The 26,017-nt window shown below is 47.0% G+C and overlaps 1 protein-coding gene across 3 annotated transcripts in view; it reads left to right on the top strand.

Moving 5' to 3' along the window:
- The window catches only part of NGEF (neuronal guanine nucleotide exchange factor), a 973,961-nt gene that overhangs the window by 105,424 nt on the left and 842,520 nt on the right, over window positions 1-26,017 (top strand). For 2 of the 3 annotated variants that reach the window (XM_078666016.1, XM_078666019.1), the window contains exon 2: window positions 11,462-11,585. In XM_078666016.1, coding sequence (XP_078522142.1) covers window positions 11,462-11,585 — 124 coding nt within the window. Of the gene's footprint in view, window positions 1-11,078; window positions 11,180-11,461; window positions 11,586-26,017 lie in introns of those variants that run through there. The other variant, XM_078666018.1, reaches the window with a different exon arrangement.

Genomic DNA, 26,017 nt, shown 5'->3' with positions numbered 1-26,017 from the left:
AGTGTGGGATAACTGTGTGGTTAAGTGTAATATGTTGGGCGTTGTGTACAAGGCTGGCAGGCCTCCCTCCCACAGCTGACATGTAGCAGCGATGACGCATGACTCATACTGGAATTGAGCGTCATAAAACATGTGTGAAGGCGCACACGTATCATTGTTACTTTTAAGCTGTACCAAACGGTCCTTTGAGTCAGAACCTGTTTTTTTAATTACGTTCCTGAAGGATAGATGGTTATTAATTATCATTTTTGAGTTGGGGTAGAGTGCCAAAGCTTTGTTGTGTGCTATCTGGCTGTGGCATTCTGGGTTCATTGTAGTTTGATGAAAAGGCCACGTGTTAAGTGCATTTGCATAGTGAAGGTACAACTGCACTAGTGTATTCATTGCCTGCACTCTTTTATTAGAAAACCCAAGGTGAGTGGAGATGTGGCATATTGTAGTCCTGGTGCAGAAGGCACATTTGGTCTGCCAACCTGTGTTTGGAGGGAGAGGTTATGGTCCATCGTCTCCCCCCTCTGAAGTTGTGTATGTCGATCAAGGCCGTTGCTGGAGGTCTGAGATCCTAAGGCCGTGCCTCAGTAGGGTCTTCATTAACCCAGGATCCGCCGGTCAGAACCTTTTGGTTTAGATGAGTTGAGCTTCAGATGGCTCGGCACCATTCAGTGTTCGACGATGTGGAGGGATTAGCAAAGGGCACAGATATAAAAAATGGTTTTATCCAGATATCGAATGATCTGCAGACCGTTTGTGCAAACGTAGTAGTTCAGACAGAACTGGCTGAGGAGCTCTGAGAGGACTCAGTCATGCACTGAAGAGTAGAGGAGGTGATGGACACGCCTTGGGATTTTCCTTTGCTGGGGCGAAAGGTGCTGAACAGGATAGGGGAAGAACTGAAAACGTGGGGTCCGTTAATAAGAGATGATCCAATCTACTCCCATTCTATATTTATATAGCACCAAAAACCTGAGGGCATCAGTACATTGATGGAATCAAGTAGTACCAGGGAATTACTGAAAAAGATATGCCTTTAATGCTCTCCTGAGCATGTAAAGTTGTTGCATTTGTGTGAGACTGTCAAGAGGCAAGTTTCATATGGAAGACGCACTGTACGAAAAGGGCTTTCCTCCCACTCTCTTCCAGGTGAACTTCAGTGTAATCCGAAGCTGCCTCACAGCAAATTTGAGGACTCCCTAATGACAATGGAGAGTGAATCATTGTTGTATATAACTGGTGGATTGCCATTTAAATATTTATGCGTCCATGTGACCATTTTGAACCCAACGTTAGAAGATACTGGCAGCCAATGAAAGCCTCCGACGAGCCTCAGAGATATGTGAGATGTTGGAAAAATCGACTACGGCTCTCACAGCACAGTTTTGCAATACCTGCAGCTTTTTAATATTTTGTTTTGGAGCATCGGCTAGGAGAGCATTACCATAATTAATTTTACAGCGAATTATTGGTCATGCAATAGTTGCAGGGGTCTCCTGCGAAAGCTGGTGCTTGGTTTTCTGCAGGAGTTTAACATGGTAATTTGTAGAGCAAATTGTGTGGATTAGTGTGACCCTTCATTGTCATTTGGTCAACAAAATATACTCCTAGGTTTTTTACCGTGGCCTTTATTTCCACATCATATGTACTTATGTTAAAGAAGTAGAGAAATGCATGCTCCCCGTATGTGACTGTCATGGCCTCGGCCGGGCAGTCTTTGACTGTCACACTGACTTTAGTGGGACAAAAAAGGGTCTACATGGACCTTTATTTCCAAAGTCTCTGAAGAAACACTTGGTTTGAAAGGCTGAAGAGTGGTCAAGAAGAATCAATCCATAAGAATCAGCAGGATCTTTCGGATCTCAATGCAGATCCATAGCCTCTGCGAGGTCAGAATCTTGTTTGTTGTATTTGTATTTATTTTATTTCTGACGTGCAAACAAATTCTGTAATAATCTAGCTTCCTGTCTTTATTAGAGAGAGGGGTATTTGCTACTAAGAAGGCTTAGATCTGGGCAACTGCTGCTTTTTCAGTAAGCTTAGCCAAGAATAATCCATTAGATGCTGGTGAGTAGTTTGCTGAATCTCTTGGGTCAAGGTCCTGTTCATTTAGGCTATGTAAGGAAATGCCTCTTTTTGTGTAGTCAACTCCCTACGTTTTTGACTGATACTGTTGTTTTTTTTACTGTACTGAGGCCTGCTAATCAGGCCTCAGTGCCAGTGCCCTGATCCTAAAATGTATGTCAGATTGGTTGTACCCAAATGTAAATGGCTAGCTTATCTGTAAATCTCTAGTAAATAGTACCCTGGTACCCAGGGCATGTAGGTTAGAGGAGTACCCCTTGGCTTGCGGCACTGATTGTGTCCCTCTGGAGGTCCCCTAAGTAAAACGAGTCCCCCAAGTAAAATGAGTCCCCCAGTCCGGTATTACAGACTGGTAGAGCAGTCATGCACTGCGAGGGCGACTTTGCCATTGAAAGCAATGGCAAAGACACCACTTCCCATGGACATGTGTGTAAGTCACCCCTCTGGCAGGCCTGCCGACCCTTAAACTCAGGGTGCAATATATGGCACCGGCAGGACATGTACTTTGCATGTTCTGACAGTAAACAAGCAAAACTGCTATTCTTACTGTGGAAAGACTTGGTTGCCCAATTGGTGAATACAGGGCTACCCACTGACCCCTCAGCTGTGCTAACTGTGACCGAATGAGGCACTCCAAGGTATCAAACAACGCTTTAAATTAAGCTCAACTTTTATCTCAATTCGAAATGAATGTAACTTGTTGCAGTGTGCAGCTGTAGCAACACTGCCACTTTATTGTCTTTAAAACTCCTGTGCCTTCTCGGGCACTCATGGAGCCTGCTCCATGGGACCGCTTTCTATCCTCTTGGAGAGCCCAGCCAATTACTCTCTGGAAGGAGAACAATGAGGGATCGCAGGCCAGGGCGGCGTCATCTCCCTCCTGAATGAAGCCACATGGGTGTTAGCCCCAAAAGGCTGGCTTACATCAGGGGCTGTTCCATTGTTGAGGTAGATAGGGTCACACGGGTCTCAGAGTGGGGAAACCAGTTGCCAAACGGTTTTTCCCAAGGATGTGTAGCTCTGAGGTAGCCACAGCCCGGGGTGGGCTTGTGCAGTCTGGACACTGAGAGAGAGGACTCACCATTTCGGGAGTGGGCAGAATGGTGCACTCTGGGATAGCCTGATGCCATACTCCAAAGGACGTAGTCACTAGGTGGGAGGGAACCTGATAGTCCATTGGCTCCCAACTGTATCCTACCCTGAGAGCTCTTGCCGAGCATAAAGAGGGCACTCCCCTTGCACCCAGACCTCAGATCTCGACTGACTTGGAAGAAGGACTGAAAAAGGACTGCCCTACTGCACCAAGGGACCAGAAAAGAGAGGCTGCACCATCGAAGACTGCACCTGGTGGCCCACGAAGGGAGGGACTGTGCCTACTGTGTCCTGCTCAAGTTGAAGTTGTCTCCATAGCCCAGTCAAGCCAAGAGAACCAGCTGCCTGGAATCTAGTTTGCAGCAGAGGGGCACAACAGTTGAAGAAGCCTGCTGGAGCAAGTTGGTAGCCCAACATCTTCAAGCAACTGCCATGGCTGCCATGCAGCACTGAGGAGCAAGACCCAACGCACAGAGTTGCACCTGAGTTTGCTGAGCACAGGGGTGCTGTCAGAGAGTTGCTGGGACCCTCAGAAGAGAACGTATCTACCCAGGAAGAAATGGGATATGAACACGACTACAGGCGATAAAAAATAAATCTGTATTTGTAAAGCACAAACTACTCACCCTAACGGGTCTCAAGGCGCTGGAGGCCATCATGGAAATTAAGTGAGCTATTGCCCAGAGTCACATGGTGCTGAGCTGAGCTGCCACCGGAGCCGGGGATTGAACCATGAACCCTGTGCTCCAAAGTCTGCTGCCCTGGCCACTGCACCACACCTCTCCACCTGACCGGAGAGGACTTCTTGGGATGTCGACCCAGCAAACAGCATTCCCTTACCATCTTTGTGGACCGAGAAAGCCCTGTAGGAAGCCCCCTGTCGACTGCCTTGCATCCACAGCATCCCTGGATCATCTTCCGCATCCTTCCTCCCTTGCATCAGGGTGACTCCATAGGAATCTATTGCAATACGGATAAAGTACATGGAACTACTGAAGAGCTGCTTCTTCTGTGAAGGTAACTGTTCTTGAGGACCTTGCTTATCCCCCTGACTAGCTCCCTGCCAGAGTTGGTCACCCCATTTACTTATAATCAATCACATAGACACTTAACTACATTTTCTTTGAAAAAAAATGTTGTGTCCAATTCATTGACTTTGCCAAGGCTTGTTTGAGGTTGAGTGATATTCCATTTATTTATTGTTGCTTGTAAAATGTATAGATCTGGAACCTTTCAGTGGATCTCTTTCATTCTAGTGTCTAGAATCTATAAAAATACAGTGTGTTTTTATAATTTGGTGTTGGATTTCTTGAGTGTCGTGTTGATTTCTTCTTCAGCTGTTTTGGTGCTGCTTATGCCACAGCTGCCCAGGGTTGAGCTGAGGGTTTTACAGATGAAACTTACTGGACCTAAAGGGTGTAGTAAGTCTATTACGCGATGAGGTTGCACTACCCCACCATATAATACACCCCATTTCTTCATATTAATGCCTAGCTGTGGGCAGTGCTTAATTTGAGCCTATAGTTTCTTTTGCTCAGCACCAGCACTTAATACTTAGCACCAGTGCTTGTGACAATCTGCCACATGGTAGCACTGTCTGCCAAATTTGTGTATGATATGTATATATATATATATATATATATATATATATATAGTTTACAGCCCTGAAGAAGCCCGTGTTGGGCGAAACGCGTAGGCTGTGGATTAAATGAATCGAAATAAAAGCATTTGAAATCTACGTCATTTGTTTGGAGACTCATCACTCCTGTCATCTATTTATATATTATGTATGGCATTCAAAGCTAGAATTTGTATTGTACACGTTGCCTCTCCACATGTATGCAAAATAAATTTGTGTATGAGTAAAACAACAGCTGTTTATTAATTTAATATACATTAACATTCACTAATAAGTACCACCCAAGTCATTCTTATAGCTTTGGGGGCCTTAAATAGTCCGAATTGTCACACTTGTAGGAGTGTGATGGTTAGTAAATTTGTTGGTACTGTAATTGGCAGCACTGGCAGGGGCAATGGATGGTGGAAGCTACCATGTCCTCCTGATGAGGACCCTAGCACTCATTGTTTCACAAATTAACCACTGGCGTGGGATTCAGAACTAGTGTTTAGCAGTACCATACAGTTGTTGACGATAAGACCTCTACGAATCTGCATAGGTAGAACCCTGAAAAATAAGTTTTTCCTCCCAAAAAGTAATTTCTGTGGACACTTGAACCCCAGAGAACCGTTTCCAAGCAGTTCCAAAACCTTTTCCAAGGTGTGGAAGAGAGTTTGAAAAAGTTTGGCAAAGTTTCCCACAAGTTCAAATAGAGAAGGAAAAAGTTTCCACAAGTTTTTGAACAAAGCCAAGAGACACTTTTTTGACAAAGGAGGCATGGAGCTCGATTTGACAAATCCGTCCTCATACAAGAGGGATAATGTGAGGGTATTTAGTGCAGTAAAGAAAATCACTATGGGAACTAAGGCCAAGAAACCTGCTTTGATTAACACCTTTGCTGCGGCGGCTATTCCGCCGCAGCGCTAAGGGGGCGGGGAGGGGGCCGCGCGGCGCGCCCATGCTGGTGACGGAACCGCTCCGTCACCAGCCTCGGTTGAGCTGTGCTCATGACGGAGCGGTTCCGTCATGGCCCCGCCCGCTCAATAGAACGTGCCACGCAGCTGCAAAATCAGCGCCATGCAGGCGCGTCGAGCGGGCCATGATGGAACCGCTCCGTCATCAGCACAGTGCCACCGCGGCTGATCATGGAGCGGTTCCGTCATCAGCGTGGAAGGAGTTAAGGCCATGAGATCCTGGGAGGAGGCTCACGGGGTACCTCCATACCTGAGGAAGGAATTACCCCAATGTAGTGGGGCTGAAGAGAAGTTGGAGGACAATCACAGCCTGTTGAGTAGAGCCAGTGGGGAAGGCAGAAACCTACTCCCCATTGGAGGGCGCAGGATGGTCCCTAGGGCCCACAGGTTGGCTGGTTCTGAACACATCCAGAGATCCATGCAGAAGAGCATGGCCGTCCTGGACTTGGAGGAGAGGCCCATAGCTCTGGCTGAGAGAAGGTTGGCATTAGAGGAAAAGATAACCAAGTTGGGCTTGGACCCAGAGAAGATGGTGTTAGCAGATCTGGGGTTGCTGATGGGGTGCCCTCGGTGTAAGGCTGCTCAAGGGTATGAGAGAGCAATCAAGATTAGGAAGGTAAGATTGGAGCACAACACTCAGGAACACTTATGTGGGAGTTAGTAACAGGGTGTGGTAGAAATAGGCTACTCACATTGGAGTAGGAGGTAGCTGAATCCTACACCTACATGAAGGCAGCCCTTGTTGAGCTTTTTGAGTTAACTCCTGAAGAGTATAAGCTGCTGAAAGGTAATGCTGTAACATCTGCAGACTTCGTTGACACCTCCGTTAAGGCAATAATGAGTGGATAAAAGCCAACAAAGAGGATATATTTGGAGGGCTCTACAATCTGTTGGTTAAGGAGCACATTTTAACAATCCAGAGAATTTGCACCAGCATTTGTTGGAGTCTAAGTTGTCTAGCCCAAGGGAACTGGGCAAGATATCTGATGAGTGGGTAAGAACCAGGGTCCCTAAAAAGACCCTGGGTGGTGACCAGAAGAAAGGTGGTCAGGGCCCCCCTCAGCGAAAAGAGTGGAGAAGGATAAAAAGAAAGATGGGCCGAAAGAGACTCAAAAAGTAGCCCGGGTATTTTTGTAGAACTTGCACTTTATCTAATTTGGTTGTCCGGTGACTTTTTGATGGGTACGCATTTTATACTGTTTGGGTGGGCACGTTTTCTGCTTGTTGTATGCTTTTGGCGGGAGGATCATGCTGTGGTTTTTATACTTTTATCACTCTTTGTTTTACCTCTTCAGTTTTAGAGTTTACTGACGATTGGTAAGGATGAATTTGTGTATATTGCTTTTATGGTTATTGTGACCGAAATAAAGTGTTTTGAATGAGATAGCTCAGTATGCGAAGGGGATGCTCCAGATATCTGCTGCAGAGAAGTGTATGCCTTTAAGATCATGGGTTCTAATGCTATTGAAATAGCTCGGGGTATTACGGTGCTACTACAGAGATGTACGAGTGTGGTGGGCAATCTGAAGGTCACTAGTTGAGTCTCAATGAAACAAAACAAGCATTGGAAATGCAATAGGTCTCGCAATAGAATAGTTAGACATTTTTCTTTTTGCAAATGGAAGAGTGGCGTTGCGTGGATGAGTGGCGTTGCGTGGATGAGTGGCGTGTGTGAGTGGCGTTGCGTGTGTGAGTGGCGTTGCGTGTGTGAGTGGCGTTGCGTATGTGAGTGGCGTAGCGTGTGTGAGTGGCGTTGCGTGTGTGAGTGGCGTTGCGTGTGTGAAGGATTGGTAGTGCGGGCACTGCTGCTTGGGGTATCTGCGAGATTTGTGTAAGTAAATGGAGAGGGGGGAGAGAGTTGGAAGAGAGAGTGAAAGAGGCAGAAACGTTGAGAGGAAAAGAAAGTGCGAATCTGTAAGCTGAGAGATGTGGCATAACAGAAGGATTGGTAGTGCGGGCACTGCTGCTTGGGGTATCTGCGCGATTTGTGTAAGTAAATGGAGAGGGGGGAGAGAGTTGGAAGAGAGAGTGAAAGAGGCATTTACAATGCCAATACTTTTAACTTTTTCAAATGTGACACCTATAGCATTTGTAATGCCACATGTTTTGTATGTACGTGACTTACATGTATTCACCACTCCCGACTTTCACAAGGATGATGGAACCCATTATTTTACAGAGAAGCAGGAAATAGTTTCCATATTTCAGAGTTTCCTGGGGAAATTGTGTTTTATACCACTGCATTTTGTGCAATAAAACCACCAAAAACATGTAATATATGTAACATAATTTAGTGACCTTGGAGGTATTAAGGTGTTCAAATCATGGGCAACCAGATAATGTTCATCATGTCAGGAGGGTACGATATAGCCTTCTGTACAAGATCTAAAACTTGTTTAGTGACTATTCACATTGAATTATGTAACGTGGAAGTCCAAAATATCGGTTTAACGTTAACCTCGACTAGTCTTCAGGCGATAACCTCGAAACTACCACCATCTCAAATCAACAACTTGCTAAAAGAGGGGGGGGGGGGAGTTGCCACAGTTCAAGTTTACATTTAGTAGTAGCACAGTTCATTCAACAATTCCAAAGTTTGGGTTGCACAAGAGCAGCAATGACTCAGCAGTTTACATAAGAAGCTATTGCAGCGGCATGCCAGAAGGGAGAGGCGGGAGCACGCAGCCTTTCCAACAGAAGCGTCTGCCCTGTTACATCACGGATCATCCCGTTAAGACTAACATGGCAAGTTCCCCGTAGTTTGAAATTAACGTGTGAGCGCCAGGAGCTTTACTACTTTTGAAGTGAAGCGTTTAAATTTTTTTTTTTTTTTAATTCAAGGTTACAAGCAACGACCATCCAGTCGCAGGACCTCTCTGCAGGTTTATGGATCCCGCCACTGCTCTGCTGCAAGATCTGCTCGAGGTGCTTGAAAAGAGCAGGGCGGCATCAGTGTAATAATGGTGGGCATGCCTTTTAACAAGCCGTCCGTCCATCTGTATGACGCGTCATGCGCCACTTTATAAAAGGAACTTTGTCACCGAGAGACAAGAAGAGCTGGTATGTCCAGAATCAAACGGATGAGGGAGGCAATGTGGAATGTCGACTCTCTTTGATGTTATCTCCTTTTACGACTACGTTATGTTTGCTAACTGGCTCCTTCACACACCGGTTTTTGATTTACTTTGAATTAACATAGATTTAAGCCACGAGCTATAAAGGTTACACATGCCGTCCTAGCCACGGTTCAAATACCCGCTAGTAATATACGGAATTATTGAATTAAGTAGAACTGAACAGGTCTAATAGTACAGCTAGGAATTAGAGGTGGGAGAGCGACAAATTAACAGGGCGAGTCGAGTGAAGGATCAGGCTAGAGCCCGCGCACGTCCCGAGCCATGAAAATGTTCCCCATGTCCATGTGCACACATGTAAAGTATGCAAGTCTCTTCAAAATGAAAAAATACATTTAAAAATGTAAAAAGCCAGTTGAGAGCTCGCGCACGCTCTAGAGACGCTAGTCTGGTTGGTCAAGGACAGGCAACTCAGCTGGTGATTGGTCGGTTTTGTTATCGTTTGAATGTCCCGCAACGTGGGTGCGCGTGCTACAAGTGAAGTGCTACTGCTTTGCTAGTAAGAGGGAGTACAGAACTAAACAGGTGGAGAGAGGACACCCACAGCGATAGCACTAAAGAAAGGATTAAAAGGAGACCAAAGAGGGGGAATGAAGTAACGAGTGACCAGGGAAGGGCGGAGTCTTCACAAAAAACTTTGGCTGAGAAGAGACAGTGAACGAAGGAAGAGGGGCTGACAAAGCGAGAGGGTGAGGAGAGAAATGAGACCGAGGGGCACCTAAGGAGTGAGTGGGCTTTGATTTAACAGTGAAGGAGGTTATAGAAAGAGAGGGTAAGGAACGGGAGGTTTGAGAGTTAGAGAGGACTGGGCCGAGCCCCAAGAGAGATGGTAACCTGGTGAGAGAGCGACAAATTAACAGGGCGAGTCGAGTGAAGGATCAGGCTAGAGCCCGCGCACGTCCCGAGCCATGAAAATGTTCCCCATGTCCATGTGCACACATGTAAAGTATGCAAGTCTCTTCAAAATGAAAAAATACATTTAAAAAAAGACGGAGGGCATTGCTGTGGGGAGGGGGTGGAGGAGAAATGCACACGGCGGGCAGGGGAGGGGGCGGAGCGGGAGAGCGAGAGCGGCATGTGGGTGTGAAGAAGCCGGGCCTTTGAAGTGAAGCTAAGCTTCACTTCAAAGGTGTCGGAGGAATGCGGGCGGCTGTGCGGGGAGAGCGAGAGCGGCATGTGGGTGTGAAGAAGCCGGGCCTTTGAAGTGAAGCTAAGCTTCACTTCAAAGGTGTCGGAGGAATGCGGGCGGCTGTGCACGCGCTTTTAAGCTCAATGCACATGCGCATTGAGCTTAAAAGTCACGGGCACTGCAAGGAATCGCCACGATTCCTTGCTTCTTAGTTAAAGGTTGTTTAAGCCGCAATAGGCTCGCAAGCTCGATGCGCATGCGCATCGACAGGCGAGACCTAAAAAACAAGAGTTAGTTCATGTGCTGTCAGGATCTCCGTTGAAACCAGTGGTTAATTTGTAAAAAAAAAAAAAAAAAGAAGTGCCAGAAGGCAGCTTCGAACAGCCCATTTCTCTTAGCGCTGCCTAACAGAGAGCCAACAAACCCTACAAGTGGAGAGGGTGTGGCGTAATGGCCAGAGCTGCCGACTGTGGCGCTGGGCGCAGGCTCAACATCCTGTGATTCTGGGCAAATCACTCAATCTCCCTGTGCCCATCAAAAATTAATGTGTTATTAACTGGTGCTCTAGCGCCGTTGGTGACGATAAAGTGCTGATGCTGAGCACAGGAAACCACCTTCTCAAATTAAGCACTGGTTTAAGCTGCAGCTCAGAAGCTCAAATTTAGTGAAGTGAAGTGGTTTCTGTTCCTGCGGCACAAAGTTGTGTGTTAGGTTCCAACTCCAAGGCTGCCTAATCTTTCCAACAAAAAAGAACACACCAGTATTCAAATTGAAAAGATGGAGGGGAGAGGGGTTTCGGCTGGAATATGCACCTGGCAGAAATGTAATTTAAGAGAGTCAAAGAAATATAAATTGACCTAGTACAGGTGTGATACTGAGGAATGTGTTCACAAATATTCGCTGGAGGGCGCGGGACACGTGCTTGTTTCTACCTGTGTAACCTTAAAAGGCAAGAAGAGTCACAGCTAATCGCAGTTTCGTTTTTGGGAGGGTGTATTTGTGTGAGAACACTACCACCTTCTTTTAAAAGGAAACAATAATTTTACACTTTACATTTACAAGGATTTCTAAGCAGCTGCTCTTTTGTGAAATTCACCGAGCAGTTGAAAGATAGCAGTCAAGGCAGAGGTCACAGACAGTGGGTGGCTGATGTTTGGTGAGCCAGGGCCATAAGGAATTCTTGAAAGTTTCTTTCGGCCATTACCTCATTACTTTCGCTTTAAGTGCGGCAGCTCCGCTGTCTTGTCTAGGCGCTTCCTAGGTGTCGGGGAGGCTCAGGGACGCTGCGTCGCTCCAGCCTCAGTTAATCCTGCCCTCCCGTGGGGCGAGTGCTCCCTCTGCTCTCTGACACGTCCGTGTGTGCAGCCTGTGAATGAATGAATGAGTGACTGAGATAAGGAATCTGACCTCTGACTCCGGGGCTCTCTCTGCCTTGCAGGTGCTTTCGAGAAAGGAGGCTGCAGAGGAGGGGGATCTTTGAATATTGCGCCCCCCAGGACGCCCCCGGGCCTGGCGCCCCCTGGAACGCCTTCAAAGATGACGCCATCGAAAGCAGTGGACAGGTAAGGAGTGGGAACAGCGCCTCAGCCCAGGGCGCTTTCAAGTCGCGTCCCGGGAAGTGAATTGTAGCGGGTCAAGGGGGGCACACACTGAGCAAAAGAGAACTGTTAGTCTACCCACCTACAAAGAACCGTAGAGTGTGTGTATGTATGTATATATATATATATATATATATATATATATATATATATATATATATATATATATATATATATATATGTGTGTGTGTGTTTGTGTATGTGTGTGTATGTGTGTGTACGTATATATATGTGTGTGTGTATGTATATATGTGTGTGTATGTATGTATGTGTATGTATATGTGTGTGTGTCTGTATATATATGTGTGTGATGTATTTATGTGTGTGTATGTATATATATGTTTGTATGTATATATATATATATGTGTGTGAGTGTATGTATATATGTGTGTGTGTATGTATATATGTGTGTGTTTATGTATGTGTATGTGTGTGTTTATGTGTGTATGTGTGTAAATGTGTGTGTATGTATGTATGTATGTATGTGTCCGTATGTATATATGGTCGCTAGGCTTCTGCTGACAAGGACCTGGTCTCTGGGATGCCTAGGGAATTTCCCCCAGGGCTTTAAGTGGGATGAAAAAACGGGGGGCGGGGGTCTCTCAAAGGAGCGTTACCGTATAATTAAGGGCGTGCCTTAAAAACATGTAAATTAAAAATCTGTGCTCAGGGTGGTGTGCCATGCCACTGGTATTTTGCTGTTTCTGTAATTTCATCCAGATATATAATACACCAGATAACATTACACCTACTACCAGCCAGGACTATTGACTTTGTTAATGAGTGTTAGTTGAAGAAGATAAATACGCAATAACTATGGATTCGTAGTATAGAATATTGAAAATACTTCAGTTCTGAAATGATGAGACTGTGAAAGAACTATAACAACTCTCTTTGAAGTTACATCGAGGCAGTGAAGGAGTGTACTGCAGATGTAAGAATTTTTTTTTTCACCCTGAAGGTGAGGGCAAAAATGGAGAGCCCGTTAGGGACCCGTCTCAGCACCTGCTCTTTAAAACTGTCGGTGCCACCCGGGCCACTTAAAGCCCTGTCCTCCCCCAAGAAGAAGCTAAAATGCTTAATGCAAGCTGGGAACCCTCACACAGGACGCTAGTCCCTCCTTCACACACAGCTCAGCAGCGCACGGGTTGTCATTCCAGCCCTCCATTTTAATTCTGCATTCCTTGGTCCATCCCAGCGGTCAGACTGGTGCCCCTCCACCCTAAGGAAATGGCGCCATTCTGTAAAACCGGAATTGCTAGTTTCCGTGGCAGGTGCCAGTTCGCCAAGTCTGCTCCACCTCGGCCTACGACGTATGCCTGGCATGTGGGTGAATGCTTCAAATTCCTCTGGCCTTTGATAGACAAGTTTTGCTTCTGACAGACGTTGTCCCAGCCTTACCTTTTAAAAAAAAATGTTTAGAGTTTTATATAGCGCGAACTCGACCCGAAGATAGGTCATGTAAAGAGCGCTTTACGTGCGCACCAGTTTCGTTACAGGTGGACACATTCATTTTTGTTAGGCATGGGGAGATTAATCAGGGGTGGATTGGGATCAAAAATCGGCCCGGGCACACCAAAAAAAGTGGCCCACGTTTGCATATTTCCTTTCCGCAAAACACTGCTTCAACTGAGTTTTATTAAAAGAAAGGGGGTAGGAGGCATGTTTTATTAACTTCACTTAGATAAAAAAAAAATGCACAGATTAGTTCACACTGCAGAGCCACACATGAATGCAAGTGAGACCACTTCTGCTCAGGCCCCCTGCCCAATCAGCATACATTAATGGGCTGGTCCTGCGAGAGAAAGGGAGTGACATCTCCGCCCATCTGCCCCTAGAAAGGCCACTCAGGAACCCGCTGGGCACATCCAAACAGCACAGACAGCCCACAGGCTCCCCAAAAACGCAGCCCACAGCTAGAACTCGGCTACCGGCCCTTCGGCCATGTCCCGAGTGCCCGCGTTACCAATCCGACCCTGTGATTAAGTGATTTGCCCAGAATCACAGGATGTTGAGCGTCGTTGCCGAGACTCGAACCGGTTCCCCAGTTTAGAGGTCGACCACTCTAGCCGAAAGGCCACATCCTCTCCCATTCATTTGATGAGCCAGATGGACAGGTGCAGCTCCGCCCTGAGCCCACCCAAGCTCCGCCTCAGCCCTGTCGTCGTTCGAGTCGACTCTGATATATTACTGACCGCTCTCCAGCCCTCTGTAAGGTGTCTGTTGCCTCTTGGATCGATCTCCGCTGGAGGGCGAATCTATCTAGCATCTGAGTTATTTGCCATATATGTGCACGTGGAGCCGGGCTCGCTACATTTTTTTTAATGATCAATTTGAACATTTCTTCTTTAAAACTCTGCCCTTGAAGACACTGGCAACAAGGACAAATGTGATCGTAAATATATTCTGGATTACTTAATTGGTTTCGAGCAGAAGGCATTTTACAATAGTTTAGGGTTTATGGCACCTGCCGAACGGAGAGAATGTGTTCTGACTCATGAGCTCACAGCGGGCCAAATCCATCCGTCTGCACGAGATTAAGGCATTTGTTTTGTAAGGGCAATACAAATTAGTTGGGAGAACATGATGACTAGGAGCGGTATGCCGACGATTGAGGTGACCGTGGCCTCTTTAAAAGAGATCAGAGGGTGAGGTTAATGACTGAGATGGATGTTATTCTCTTGTTTAAAAACACACACACATACGCACAGGTACACTCACCCCCCCTTTGTGTTCTGCTTTGCCTCACACTCCTCTTTCTCCCTTGCTTTGGTCTCTCTAAGACCTCCTGTTGTCTATCATTCCCCTACACCTGCCTCTGTGCTGCACCTTTTTTTCTTTCTTCATTCTTCCCTTTCACTCTACCTTTTTCTAGCTTCTGCTCAATCAATCGATCAATCAGTACACTTGTAAAGCGCACTAAATACCTGTGAGGGTCTCAAGGCGCTGGGGGAGGGGTGGGGGGGTGCTGCTACTGATCGAAGATCCAGGTCTTGAGGAGTCTTCTGAAGGCCAGTAGGTATTGGGTCTGTTATGGTTGGTGGGGAGGGTGTTTCAGGTCTTGGCGGCGAGGTGGGAGAAGGATCTGCTGCCGGCGGTCGTTCTTCGGATGCGAAGGACTGGGGCGAGGTCGTCGGAGCGGAGCTGGTGGGTGGGGGTGTACAAGCTGAGTCGTCAGTTGAGGTATGCTGGGCCGGTGTTATGGAGAGCTTTGTGTGCGTGGATGAGGAGCTTGAAGGTTATCCTCTTGTTGACGGGGAGCCAGTGCAGGTCTCTCAGGTGGGGTGTGATGTGGCTGGGGAGGTCGAGGATCAGACCTGCCGAGTTGTTCTGAATGCGTTGCTGTCGTCTCAGGAGCTTGGGCGATGTTCCTGCGTAGAGGGGGTTTCCGTAGTCCAGCCTGCTGGTGACGAGGGCCTGGGTGACTGTTCTTGTTTTGTTGGGGATCCACTTGAAGATCCTGCGGAGCATTCGGAGGGTGTTGAAGCAGGATGAGGAGACGGCGTTGACCTGCTTAGTCATGGAAAGAGTGGAGTCGAGGATGACCCCTAGGTTGCGTGCGTGGTCGGTGAGTGTCGGGGCTGTTCCTAGTGTTGTCGGCCACCAGGAGTCGTCCCAGGCTGAAGGGGTGGAGCCGAGGATGAGGACCTCCGTCTTGTCCGAGTTCAGCTTCAGTCGGTTGTTCCTCATCCATTCAGCGATGGGCTTCATTCCTTCGTGGAGGTTGTTTTTGGTGGTGTGAGGGTCTTTGGTGAGGGAGAGGATCAGCTGAGTGTCGTCGGCGTAGGAGATGATGTTGAGGTCGTGCTGTTGGGCGACGGGGCCGAGGGGGCCATGTAGATGTTGAACAGCATCGGGCTGAGGGAAGAGCCCTGGGGTACGCCGCAGATGATCTCGGTGGCATTGGAGCGGAAGGGGGAGAGGCGGACGCTCTGAGTTCTGCCGGAGAGGAAGGATGTGGTCTAGTCCAGGGCCTTCTCTTGGATCCTGGCGTCGTGTAGGTGTGTTCTAGTGTGCAGTGACAGACCGTGTCGAAGGAGGCTGACAGGTCCAGGAGGATGAGGGCCACTGTTTCTCCGTTGTCAAGCAGGGTCCTGATGTCATCGGTGGCGGCAATGAGGGCGGTACGGGCTGTGGTTGCTGCGGAACCTGGACTGGGACGGGTCCAGGATGCTGTTGTCTTCGAGGTAGCGGGTCAGTTGTTTGTTGATGATTTTCTCAGTGACCTTCGCCGGGAACGGGAGCAGGGAGATGGGTCGGACGTTTTTGAGATCCTTGGGGTCTGCCTTGGGTTTCTTGAGTAAGGCGTTGATCTTGGCGTGCTTCCAGCTTTCCGGGAAGGTTGCTGTCTCGAAGGAGATGTTGATTACTTTCTGGAGGTGGGGAACGATGGCTGTGCAGGCTTTGTTGAAGATGTGGTGAGGGTATGGGTCTAACGCTGATCCGGAGTGGATGGTGTTTCCTCTCTCCCTTGAGCTCACTTACATTTTCATAGTCTCTCATTTGTTCCGATTTTTTTGCTTTTTTCTGTTTCTTTCACTCGTGTCTGCTTTTCTTGTCCTATTTTCCTGCTGTTGCACTTTTGTTCTTCCACTCCCCTTGCTGTCTTGTTCTCTTATCCTTCTATTGCTCTTGTACTCTTCCATTTATTATCACCTTCCCTTCGCTTGACGTTCCTTTTTCCACTCTTGCTGTCTTATTTCTCATTTTCCTGTTCCTTTCTTTTCTCCTTACTTGCTCCTGTGTTCTATTTCGTTTTCTGTTCTCTTTTCTTAGTCTACCTCTTAATATATACTGTCCTTGTTCTTTATTGTACTCTTTTGTCATCTTGTGTTCTGCGTGTTCTCTTCCCCTTTTCCTCATTTTGCTCTAGCCTTTGACCTTTACCTGATCTCTTGTTCTTTCTTCTTTTGTTTCTTGTTCTTTCACCTTTATTCTCTTATTTTTCATCATCCTCCTCCATCCCTTCTTACTCTGTTCTTTCTTCTGTGTCCTCTTTCATGTACTCTTCCTCTTCTTGCTCATGTGCTCTTCCCCCTCTCAGCTCCATTTTTATGTCTGTGTTTCGTTTTGTTCTTTTACTTTTCTTGTGCACAATTGGTCTTCCCTGATCTTTTTTCTCTTCTCCTTCTCTTGCTCTGTTTCTCTGCTCTCCTCTTATTTTCTTGTTTTCTATCAGCATCTCTTGAACTTTTCCTTTCTCATCTCCCCCCTTTTGATTTTGCTTGTATTGCCTTTCTTACCTTTCAATTCTTTTATCCTTAGTGACACCAGGACAGGGGCAGTAGTCATGGTGGTTTCGAGAACCCTGAAGGCGTTCAGGGCCTCCTGAGGGGGTTGGGTGAATTCCCGGGGCTTCACCTCTTTTTTAGGAGGTCGGTCAGAGGAGCGGCTACTTCCGCAAACCTTGGTATAAAGCGTCGGTAATAGCCTATTAGGCCTAGGAAGGCTCTCAAGTCCCTTTTATTCGCAGGAAAGGGGATCTTGTCAATCGCTTTTACCTTCTCACTTTGTGGAGCTATGGTTCCATCCCCCAAGACATACCCCAGGTAATTGACACAAGTGAAGGCTGCCCTTGATTTCTTGGCATTAACATGCAGGTGGGTCAGGTGTTCCTCCCAACTGTGACTATAAATGACTATGTCATCCAGATATGCTGAACTGAAGGACGAATACGGCCGTAACACTGCATTCATTAGGCGCTGTAAGGTCGCTGGGGCCCCGTGGAGGCCAAAGGGAAGGACCGTAAATTCATATAATCCGTCGTCCGTGACAAAAGCGGTTTTCTTCCGGTCTTCCTCACGAAGGGGCACCTGCCAATACCCCTTCGTGAGGTCTAGGGTGGTAATATACATGGCGTCACCAATTTTCTCGATTAATTCGTCCACCCTAGGAATAGAGTAGGTGTCGAAGTTGGAAATCGCATTCAAAGCCCTGAAGTCCATACAAAATCTTTTGGATCCGTCGGGTTTAGGGATCATCACAATCGGAGAGGACCAGTTGCTCTTTAAAGGCCGGATTACACCCAGGTCGAGCATGTTGTGTACTTCTTTCCTTACTGCTTCTCGTCTGGCCGCAGGGATCCGGTAAGGACGTTGCTTTACGATTTTTCCTGGCTGAGTCTCGATGTGGTGTTCTACGAGGGTAGTCTTCCCTGGTAAGTCCGAAAAGATCCCAGAAAAGGGACACAGGGTGGTCTGTAATTCGTTTCTCATGTGGTCAGTCAGCTTTGTGTTTACCACTAGCTGTTCCAACGTCGAGGTGATTGTCCGAGCCGATGGGACGGCCAGATGGGTCCCCCGGGGTAAGGGTCCCAACCATTCCTTCAGTAGATTAATGTGGTAGCATTGTGTTTTGGTAGAGGATAGGCGCAGTCTGTAGGTGGTATCTCCTATTGTTTCAATCACCTGAAAAGGCCCCTGCCATTCGGTCTTGTTCTTGCTGCTCAAGGATGGTAGTAGCACGAGGGCCCATTTCCCTACAGTTAACCGTCTCAACCTCTTCCCTTTATCGTAGTTCTTTTTTTGTTGTCCTTGTTTATACTCCAGGTTGGAGCATGCGAGGTTTCTTAGTTTACCCAGTTTGGCCCGTAGATGTGCGGTATATTCCAGCATAGACTTTTGTTCTAGGGTCTCCTCGGACTCCCACATGTCTTTGGTCATCTCTAGCAGAGATCTAGGGAGGCGCCCGTACAGGAGTTCGAAGGACGAGCATCCTAAGCTGCTCTGTTTTTGTGCACGCAGCATGTATAGGGCCTGGGGTAACAGACGGTCCCAGTCTTGTCCCTCTGATGTCAACATCTTCTTCAGGGTAGACTTAAGGGTCTGGTTGTACCTTTCTACGAGGTTGTCTGTTTGGGGATGGTAGACTGATGTTTTTAAGTGTCTTATGTCCAGTGTTTTGCACACCTCCTTCATTAGCCTAGATGTAAACGGGGTACCTTGATTCGTCAGCACTTCCTTCGGAAACCCCACTCGGGAGAACAGCTCAACGAACTTCTCTGCAATAGCTGAGGTAGTGGTGGAATGTAACGGAAATGCTTAGATGAACCACGATGAACCTAGTGGCGTAGTACACTACAACAAGAGCGTATAGATGTCCCTTTGAAGATTTAGGCAGGGGGCCTATTAGGTCCATGCCTACTTTCTCAAAGAGCACTCCGAATATTGGCATTGGTTGTAAAGGGGCCACGCTGGGTCGGTGCGTGTTTCGCCTCTGGCAGATTTAGCATTTAGCGCAGTAGTCCTGCACGTCCTTGTATATACCTGGCCAAAAGAAATGTCGTATAATGCTTTCGGTAGTCTTTTCCTTTCCGGCGTGGCCAGCAGTGAGGTGGGTGTGTGCAAAAAAGAGCACTTGTTCCCGAAAGGAAAGGGGGACCAACAACTGGGGAGTGCTTCTGTCCTGAGACTGCCTGATAATGAACCTGGGATATGTCTGTGAGGGTGTCCCCTGGCTAGCATGAGCACTTTCCCAAGCATTGTACAAGGTCCTATCTTGCCCTGGGTGAATCGGAAGCTACGGTCCATTGTCCAGGGTTCGGGGGTTAGGTGTGCTGGAGGGGATCCCACCTCTTGGGGTGTAGGAAGGTTAAGGGTATTCCTAAATAGGGAGAGGAACTCGGGGTTGTCTACACCCAGGATCATGTCTTCCAGAAGTGAATCCACCACCCCCACCCTGACCTTGCATGGACCCTTATCCTTTGGGCTTATGTCAATGGAGGCCACGGAGTAGGGCTTGACATCTCCATGTACGCAGCGTATATACACCACGGTCTCGGGTACATATTGGTCGGGAAGGACAAAGCGCTCCTGTACTACGGACTGCCGGCATCCTGAATCTAGGAGGGCGCTTACAGTGAAACCATTCATCCTCATACTTACATAAAAAGAGGCCCCCATTTCTGCGGAGTACAAGACAGTCTTGGGGAGATACCCTACTTCCATCGGTTCCTCGGCGGGCCGTTTTCGGGGGCACATCCTTGTGATGTGCCCCCACTCCCCACACTCAAAGCATTGCGGCCCCTTCACCATCGGGGACATCATTCCGGGGGGGTCGGGGTCGCATCAGATCCACACTTGGCTTGGGCTTTTTGTCCATTTTAAGGGGAGGGGGATGTCTGTTCATTTTCTTGCTCTCCCAGCCGCTGGTTTTTGGCTGGGCCCTAGCATAATTGGCGGCCATCTCAATGGCCTGTTCTATCTCCAGTCCGGCATGCTGTCGTAGCCACCTCTGGGAGGCATAGGGCAGGGCCTCCATAAACTGCTCCAAGTAAATATTGTTTAGGATCTCCTCTTTGCTGCAAGAGTCCGGCTTTAGCCATTTATCCGCAGCCATTTTTAGACGAAAAAACAAGGTTTGGGGTTTTCCCCGGGTACCCCTCTCTCCTTCCGAATTCGTACGCGGTAGGCCTCTTGATCCAATCCTAGGTGGTCAAGAATCACCTCTTTGATGACTGTGTAAAGGGTGTTCCCCAAAGGATTTGCAGCCTGATAAGCCGATTGGGCTTCCCCCGTGAGAAGGGGGGCGAGGAAGAAGGGCCACTTTTCTTCGGGCCACCCCAAGGCACGGGTGGCTCTCTTGAAGTTTAACATGAATGCGTCCGGGTCTTCGCCGTGCACATACTTCGGGAGGGCAATACCCGAGGGATGAGGGTTATGGGCTCGGGCTTCTCCGGTCACTGCCAGGGCTGGAGGCGGCACATTCTTAAGGCTCTCTATGTGGGCTGTTATCGTGGTTTTGAACAATTCTCTATCCGCATGTGCTGAGGACAACTGTCTTTCAACCGCCCACTCGAGTTTCTCCTGCCCTTTAATCATGTGTTGAATTAGGGCGTCCATCTCTTCTCCGCAGACGGACTGTGTTGGCAATCCCACTTCTGACACCACTTGTCCCGGGGTAGGGAGGGACGTAGGACCAGCACCCGACACTTCCTGTGTAAGGGGAGTAGAAGTAGATAGAGAGTCGGACCCTTTGAATAGGGTTTTAAGTGAAGGCTTTATGTGTCTATAAGATTTTCTTCTGCGACTGGTAATCCTCTCTCTCGCAAAGGCGGCAGGGTCGAAGGCAGGCTTCCTGACAGGATCCAGCTTGCTCGGGAATTGGATCTCAGCTTGTCCCGCCAGTTCCGTTGTCGTGGGGAGAAAGGAGAGAGAGGGAGGTGTTAGGTCAGGGTATGAGACCAATGCGCTCAGTAAGGACCGGGAGTGAAGGAAACCAGTGCAGTCGTGAATATATACAGTCTGTGAGGGGAGGAGAGTGCTCGTGGGGAAGAGGAAAGGGTTTACGGACTGTACACGGGGCTATACAACTGCTCACTCGGTAGGTTGGACCCGACGTCTCACCCAGCCCGACACTCTGCCCCATACCTGTTGGAGCCACGCTCCTCCCGTGGGAATGTGGCGGGGCGATGCGTAGATACGTTGGCCTCCTGGCTTCTCCAACTCTGCACCGTCCTTTCGAGTCCCAACCGCCTCGCTCTCCTCACGCTCTCCGCTGCTGTAACCTCCTCGCTCTCCGCTGCTGTAACCACCTTTCGCCTCCTGGGAAACGCCGTCCACTGCTTCCTGGTTCCGGCCTTCTTTTCACGCACTCGTGACGCTGTGTAGGGGAGGGGCTTTGCCGTCCGAGGTATCCCTCTTAAAGGGGCCGTGCATCTGGGTGTTCTCGGTCGGCCAGCCTTGTCCTGTGGTGGCTCACTCCGGGGCGTTCTGCCATCCTTGTTCGGGTTCTGTGATGGCCCACTCAGGGGTGTAGAGATCAGGCGGCTATTGAGAGGGAACGGAAGCAGGTAAAAGGGGGGTGGCGGACCACCAGTCCACTTCTGTGTTCGGTTCCTCCCCCACCCTGTTAAAATCCTTTACACGTTTCTCTCTTTTGTGGTCTTCCCTTCTCTTGCTTGTTTGTTCTTTCTCATTTTACTGTCCTTTGTTCTTCCCCTTTGTTCTTTCTCTTGTTTGGTTTCCTACAATTCATCCTTTGTTTTGTACCCACTTTCTTCCTGTCCTTTTCTTATGCTTTCCATTGTTCTTTCCCTCTTACTGCAATGTTGTTCTCTTTTCCCTCCATGTTGCCCATGAAGCTTCTTCTGCTTTCTTCCTCTATTTCCCTTTTGCTCTTTTTCCTCATTGATTGCACTCTCGTTCCTTTTCTGTGCTGTTCACTCTCCCTGTTAGTTTTGTATTCACCTCTCCTTCTCATGCTGTTAATTTTGTTGTCTTTTAATCTATAATCTTCACCTTTCCTGCTGGCTTCTGCTTTTTATCATCCCCTTGCTTTCTCTGTTGGGATAGGTCTAATTTTCTCACAATCTCTCATGCTCTCTTTATTTTAATTGCTCAAACTTCTGTTCACTTCATTTCGCGATAATTTCTCCTCTCTCTTTTTCCCTACCACATTCACTATCTCCTTTCTCGTACCCTCTTCTTCTCTCCAATCTTCCTCTCTCATTTTGACACGACTTCTTGTTCTCTCACTTTGTTCATTATCTTGTCTCTTCATGTCTTCTTTCTCGTCCCTACCATCTTTGTGTTCTTTCTTAGGCCTCTTCGCCCAATACTTCTTGCATTCTCTTGGCCAGTCCTAGTATCAATTCCTCTTTATTACACCCATTGTAATAATGTTTGTTAATTTAGCATATGAACAACATAACAAGTAAGTAAGGTATAAAAGAAGAAAACAAAGATTGAGCACGCATTCTTAAAATGCAGAACAAATGCTCGGTCAGTCTTCTGTTTTCTATTTTAAAAATAAAGCAGTAAGTTGAAGCAATCATTTATGATTCATTCAGATGGATTTTCTTTCCTTTAAGTCGTTGCTTGATTTGTTAAAAAAAAAAATCAGGCAGTTCAATGATTACTTGTCATTCTTCAAAATTCAGTGGAAAAAACAGAACAGGGGCCCTGTAAGAAAAGATCCAAGTCCTTGCCATCATAATGCAGTGTCCAAGGACAACCAGCCGCCACTTCATGATTTGGGTACAAGTTTCATACGTGTAAGGAATACTATGTCACTTCAAATTTTTACCCTTCTGTAAATTAATTTCTGGTCCTCAGCAATTTTATACGCTTCTTATTATGCAGGACTTGAAAGCGAGAGGGCGCTTCATTTGCGTTATCCCTAAGGGACAGTTATGGAAGGCCGTATCACTTAGTTGATTATTTTGAATTATTTTATAGCTTCATATCGTTGAGTCTCATTTAGGAATTTCGTTCTGGGAGCGGTAGTCTTATTGCAGGACCATTAAACCTTTTGGACTAAACTATCAGATTACAGTGATTTGCCTAGGGAAATTTGGTCTCTTAGGACTTAGAGCCATAGATTTGCAGAATTTGGGGTTGTTGTATGTCGGAATGTCACGGATAAACATATTTACCTGACAAATATATCATGGCCAAGATTATTGTGCAGAGAAAAAAAAATATATATATATATATGTATACAAAAATACATTTTCCATTCCTAGAAGTATTGATTTTGCATTAATAGAAGAAACCTCAAAGAAAAAAAATGTATAGAACATGGGGGAGTGAACTTCAGCTTACACTGGACACTATTCTTGGGTGGCGGAAAGGAGCTCCTACCGACATATGTATTTTCGAGAGGCAACTAGTCATTACCTTTCTTTAACAGCCCTGGTAATTCATCCAGACGCCCCATCCATTTTCAATAGTCCTTGGGGCACATCCGTTTTCATATTCCTCAGGACTGTCCGTTGCAATTTTTCTGCGAGCCTGCACAAGGACATACGTGCCTTTCATTCGCCAATTGTTCGGAGATGGGATCTCCCCCATTGCCTAGCCACATCATAATGGACCACCATGGGGCCAAAATCATAAAACAGTTTAAATCTATTTTGATCTGGTTAATTCGTCCCATATGACAAAGAGCATTGTATGTACATTGTCATCTGAGATTAGCTTGGTGCTTGTGGCCAGTATATTACCTGCTTCATCCAAAAACCATCGTATTTTGGGGCATATCAAGATTATGCTGAACATCCCCAACCATTCGCAGCCCCTAGAACACAAATGCGTTGGACTGTTTTGTACAATACATATAGTGTAATGTTTTTATTTGCAAAAGTCTAAATCCTGCCATTATAACCACCTTCCAGTGGTACAGTGAGGCCTAGAGGAATAGAGTGGAGCATTTACCACACGTGGTAAATACCGTTACCCCAGAATGAGGTATTTATCATGTGCAGTAAATTTCAAGTTTTTAACAGGAACACGAGGCAGAAAATGTGGAATTGTTTTTTATCACAACAAATTCCAAACGTTTTGCCTTTTTTCCCAACTTTTTCCAATGATACATTTCAGCAGGTTTATCCCTCGAAAACTGAGAGGGCGTGATTATTATCACGGAACTCGTAATTACGATCATAGTATTTTAGAATAGCATTTTGCATACCAATGAGATGGCTTTTTTAGGTGGTGCTTCAGTATGGTGTGTGTGTTCTGACGGGCAGATGTCAGATTCAACAGTACCCTCTGCTATAGGAACCCCTAAGATGTTTCTGAGCTGTAGATATTTGAAAAACTGTCTGCCCATTCGAAATATTTTGGAGTTGTGTGTCAGGGTTGTAGATTATCACACATATGTACATCAGCAATGGTGGATATGCCAACTAAACGTGGCAAACTTTGGTCTCGGAGGGACCCGATTCCTTCACAGTGCTCCTCACTTGGTTGATGGAACAAATTTAAGTTAAAGTCTCCAGTGTCCAGCATATATGATGACAGACGTATTTTTTAGCTGCAGCATGTTTGCAATATACTTATCCACTGTTACATCTTGCCTCTTTGGGTTAATGTAAACAGTTAGAAGCACCAGCGATTCACCTGGTTGCTGAGTCCAACTATCCAGGTGCAGGGCCAGAATCCAAAGTTCATTGGTGGTTAGTTCTGTGATTTTTACAGACAAGTTACCGTTCACATAAGCTGTCAGACCACCCTTTACCCTTCTGAAGGAGCGACTTTTCTGTGCCAGTTTGCTATGCTCTATGATCCCTATAAGGGGGACATTGACTTGAGCCCATGTTTCCTGGATCATTGTTATATCAAATGAGCTCAGATATTCCACTACGGGGCATCTTCAATTTTTGACTGCAGACCTCCTATGTTCCATGAGCAGATGGTTAGGTCGCCCCGTTCCTTGGCACTAGGTTTGGCCGTTATTCAGTCTTTGGAGGTTTGGAGGTTGTCTTATATAAGCCAGCCATCCTGGGCTTCTTGTATCCTTATGAACCTTTGCTGTTCCCCCTGATGCCCCCTCTCTATTTATTTGGACAGTAAATCCAGGGTACTTCGGGAGGCTTGAGGGTTGAGCCACAGGAGGATACCCCTCCCAATGGCACTTCTCAGTACAGATGTTGAAGGAACTACCTCAATAGGTTGCTGCTGCTCTATCAACGGGAACGGGGATACTGGTCCACCTGAAACACTATTGCTTCTATTCCTCAAGATTTCAGCAACTTCTTTCTCTATAAAACCTGCTATGGAAGATCCTGTGTGCAGAATAAGAAAGGGTTCTGAGATCTTCCTTCCTCTAGCTGGCAGGAACTTATTGGAAAGAATATCGTCTGATTCTACATGATGCAGGCCTGGTAACGCCCTATCAGTTTTAAAACATTTGCACGATGTAATATATCCTGCATACCCCTGTATTTAAATTCTGGGATCCATAGGAGCCGGCACTACTGCTCTTTATACTCAACTGATGCTTGGCTCAATCATTCAGTCTTGTTATGCCGCTATGCCTACCCCCTTGCCTAGAGGGGCTGGGGCAGTTTTCAGTTTAATCCTGTTCTAATGCTTGATCCCGGATTGCCGGCTGAATTGGCCTTCTAGGTGCCCCTCTGCATTTACAGGGAACCACTTTCCTACGCAATGATGACCTATCATCATTAGGAAAGATATCTTCATTGTTTACTGTTTGATTAATCTCTTCCTTAGACTTTATTGATGGACTGTCATCCTTGTGAGGTTGCCTCAGTTGCAGATGCAGGCCCTAATTCGATTACTCAAGTGTACTCAACGAGCCTTGGATCATCTGCCGGAAGAATGAAGCTTTTTGCATTGGCCTTTTTCTCCCTGGAAGGCCAAATTGAGATTGGAATTGCGGTGCCGGAAGCCATAGGATAGGCTTTGCTCCTGCCCTTCCTCGCTTGCTTCTGTACCCACTTCATCAGATTGGTAAGTGCTGGGACTGAACCCCAAAGCTTGCGTTCAACCTGCCCCATTGACCACAGACTTCTTGGATGGCGGGTCCCTACTTCCTTCCCCCATACTGGGAGAATTCTGATAAACCATAGTCCTGATGACAGTTCATTCATCTGACGTAATGCATGTAGAGGGCTTGAGTGTACAACCTTTGGTGCAAGATTAGCTTTTACT

The sequence above is a fragment of the Lissotriton helveticus genome, chromosome 11 (assembly GCF_964261635.1).
Source record: "Lissotriton helveticus chromosome 11, aLisHel1.1, whole genome shotgun sequence".
Lineage (NCBI taxonomy): Eukaryota > Metazoa > Chordata > Amphibia > Caudata > Salamandridae > Lissotriton > Lissotriton helveticus.
This window is presented reverse-complemented; position numbering and strand designations above follow the sequence as displayed.